This window comes from Solanum pennellii, chromosome 6 (genome assembly GCF_001406875.1).
Source record: "Solanum pennellii chromosome 6, SPENNV200".
Classification (NCBI taxonomy): Eukaryota; Viridiplantae; Streptophyta; class Magnoliopsida; order Solanales; family Solanaceae; genus Solanum; species Solanum pennellii.
In genome coordinates this window covers 57181239-57183675 of record NC_028642.1, presented here as the reverse complement: position 1 = coordinate 57183675, position 2437 = coordinate 57181239, and the positions used below count along the sequence as shown (strand labels likewise).

Here is a 2437-nt window from a genome sequence, read left to right as displayed (position 1 = left end):
CATAAGATTAAAAAGTAAATGTGAGTTGTGATATTTTTAATTCAAGGACACGAGATTTGATGATTATTCTGCGTTTTGGAATTTTATATTAAGTAAGAGTAAGATAAACAAATTAAAACGAAGAGAACAGTATAATATATTAAAAAGGAGTGTAATGTGGAAACCAAACTTCAAGTTATCACCAACTTTCCTTCGTGATCTGTCTGTATTTTTACTTTTCTTTCTTCTTACTTCTCTTTATTTTGCTTTTTTCTTTTCTTTTCTTTTCAGTTATGAGTTATGACACTCCCTTTTTAATGCTTAATCAACTCATTCATTCACCTTATTAGTGCACTTAAGTATTACTACCACTTGAAATAATCTCCAAAGTATATACATTTCACCTCCATAAATATAATTTGGTAAACCTTTGTCTCCATACATGGCATTAACTCGAGTAAATTACATTCAATTAATGCTGTTGTGATATTTATAACCATACTTGCACCAAACTTTAACACCATCGAAAATCAATTAAAATTAATTTATTTTTTTTATAAATTCAAGCAAAATTAGGAAATATAACATTTTAGTTGCTTATCATCCAACCATTCATTCTTGACAAAAAGATATCAAATCCCTGAATCATTTTATTTTCGTTATCCTAATTTAATTAAATTTCATAAAGATATCAAACATCGAATGAATATATCTACGAGTATTTACTAGTTAAAAGACACATTAGGCAAAATTGGTTGGCCAATAGACTTGAAAATTCATTCATTAATTTCATCCACTAGTTTAACACTTGGGTGGTATTTTGACTCTCCCAAACAATTTTCGTATCATTCACTACACACACAATATATATATATATAACTAACTAAAGCACTTGGCTATCTCACCACTCTTCTCTTTCTTTTTCATCCACTTCTCTCTTTGTCACTTGCTTCACTACTTCAACTCTTTTTCTCTAATGGAATTCTCCGAAGACTCAATTGATCGGACTTTGGTGTTCAAAGGTAAGCGTAGTAAGCGGCCACGACAGTTCATGGCGGTGGCGATGGTTACTTCCACGTCATCAACCGCTGTCGCTGACGGCGGTGCTGGTGGTGGTGGTGGCAGTGGCGGTGATGGAGGTGAGGATGTTTGTAATTACTCATCATCGATGCAGTATTCATCATCAACTACTTCAACTACTCAAATTTCGACGACGAGCAGTACAGAGGAAGATGAGGATATGGCGAATTGCTTAATTCTATTAGCACAAAGTGGCCGATGCCAGAAATTACAAGTGGAAAGTACAGAACGTAAGATGGTGAAAATCAGTAGCCGGAAATTTACAGAAATGGCTACAACAACACCCGGAAAAGCAGGGTTCTATGTCTACGAGTGTAAAACTTGTAACAGAACGTTTCCATCTTTTCAAGCACTTGGTGGGCATAGAACAAGTCACAAAAAAATCAAAACCGAAGAGAAAAAATCTACTGCTGATTCTGTTTCACCTTCAATCGATCATCATCATCAACAACAACAACAAGAGGAGAAAATCAATCGGATTGTAACCGCTTCTACTCAAATAGTCAACAAAGGTAATTCGAATTTACATAGCAATTTGATCAACAAGCAGCCAAAAATTCACGAGTGTTCAATTTGTGGGGCGGAGTTCTCATCGGGTCAAGCTTTGGGTGGTCACATGAGAAGACATAGACCACCAACAATTACAGCAACAAACACTAAAATCACTGTTGATGAAACAAGTAACAACACTTCAGATAATTTATCACACGATGATGATCAGAATTCGAAAAAGCCAAAACTCTTCTTATCGCTTGATCTGAACCTGCCGGCGTCACCGGAAGATGATCATCACCGAGATGATAATAATAATTTTGAATTTTCAGCTAACCAGCAAAGTCTCCTCTTCTCCGCTGCAGCTTTGGTGGATTGCCATTACTAATTGAACCGAAGTGATCAGTTTTACTTTTTTTTTCTTCTTAATTTTGTCATTACTATAATTTTTAGAATCATTGTTATTGCTATTTATAATTGTCATTACTATATATTCTTCATAAATTTTATTGTAGATTGTGTATATACATATCCTTTTCTGGAGAACAAGTTGGTTTCACCAATGTTGATCATATATTTTATTTTATTTTTTACTACTACGAGTACTTTTTAAGTGGTTAGTGTTCACGGTTGCTTTTCATTCACGAAAAGAGGATGGGGCATCTTTACATTTACTAAAAAAAAAAACATACTCAATATAATTTCACGAGTAGAATTCGAAGAAGGTGTATAATATACTTATAAACTTTAGTCCTATTTTTATCAGACAGCTAAATTATTTTCGATGATATTGATAATTCAAAGAAGGGCATCTTTAAATTTACAGGTACGAATATATAAACGGAAACAAGGATTTTCCATATCTTTAAATTTTTTCTTCTTGAGT

General features: G+C 33.5%; 1 protein-coding gene across 1 annotated transcript; it reads left to right on the top strand.

The window, feature by feature from the left end:
* Positions 1-863: 863 nt before the first annotated feature.
* Positions 864-2125, top strand: LOC107021490 (zinc finger protein ZAT5-like). Its single transcript, XM_015222166.2, has one exon. The coding sequence runs from the start codon at positions 956-958 to the stop codon at positions 1937-1939; it is 984 nt and encodes a 327-aa protein (XP_015077652.1). The 5' UTR covers positions 864-955; the 3' UTR covers positions 1940-2125.
* The last annotated feature ends 312 nt before the right edge of the window (positions 2126-2437 follow it).

Excerpts from the sequence above, each read along its gene's own strand:
- LOC107021490 (XM_015222166.2), top strand. The coding sequence starts at position 956 with ATGGAATTCTCCGAAGACTCAATTGATCGGACTTTGGTGTTCAAAGGT.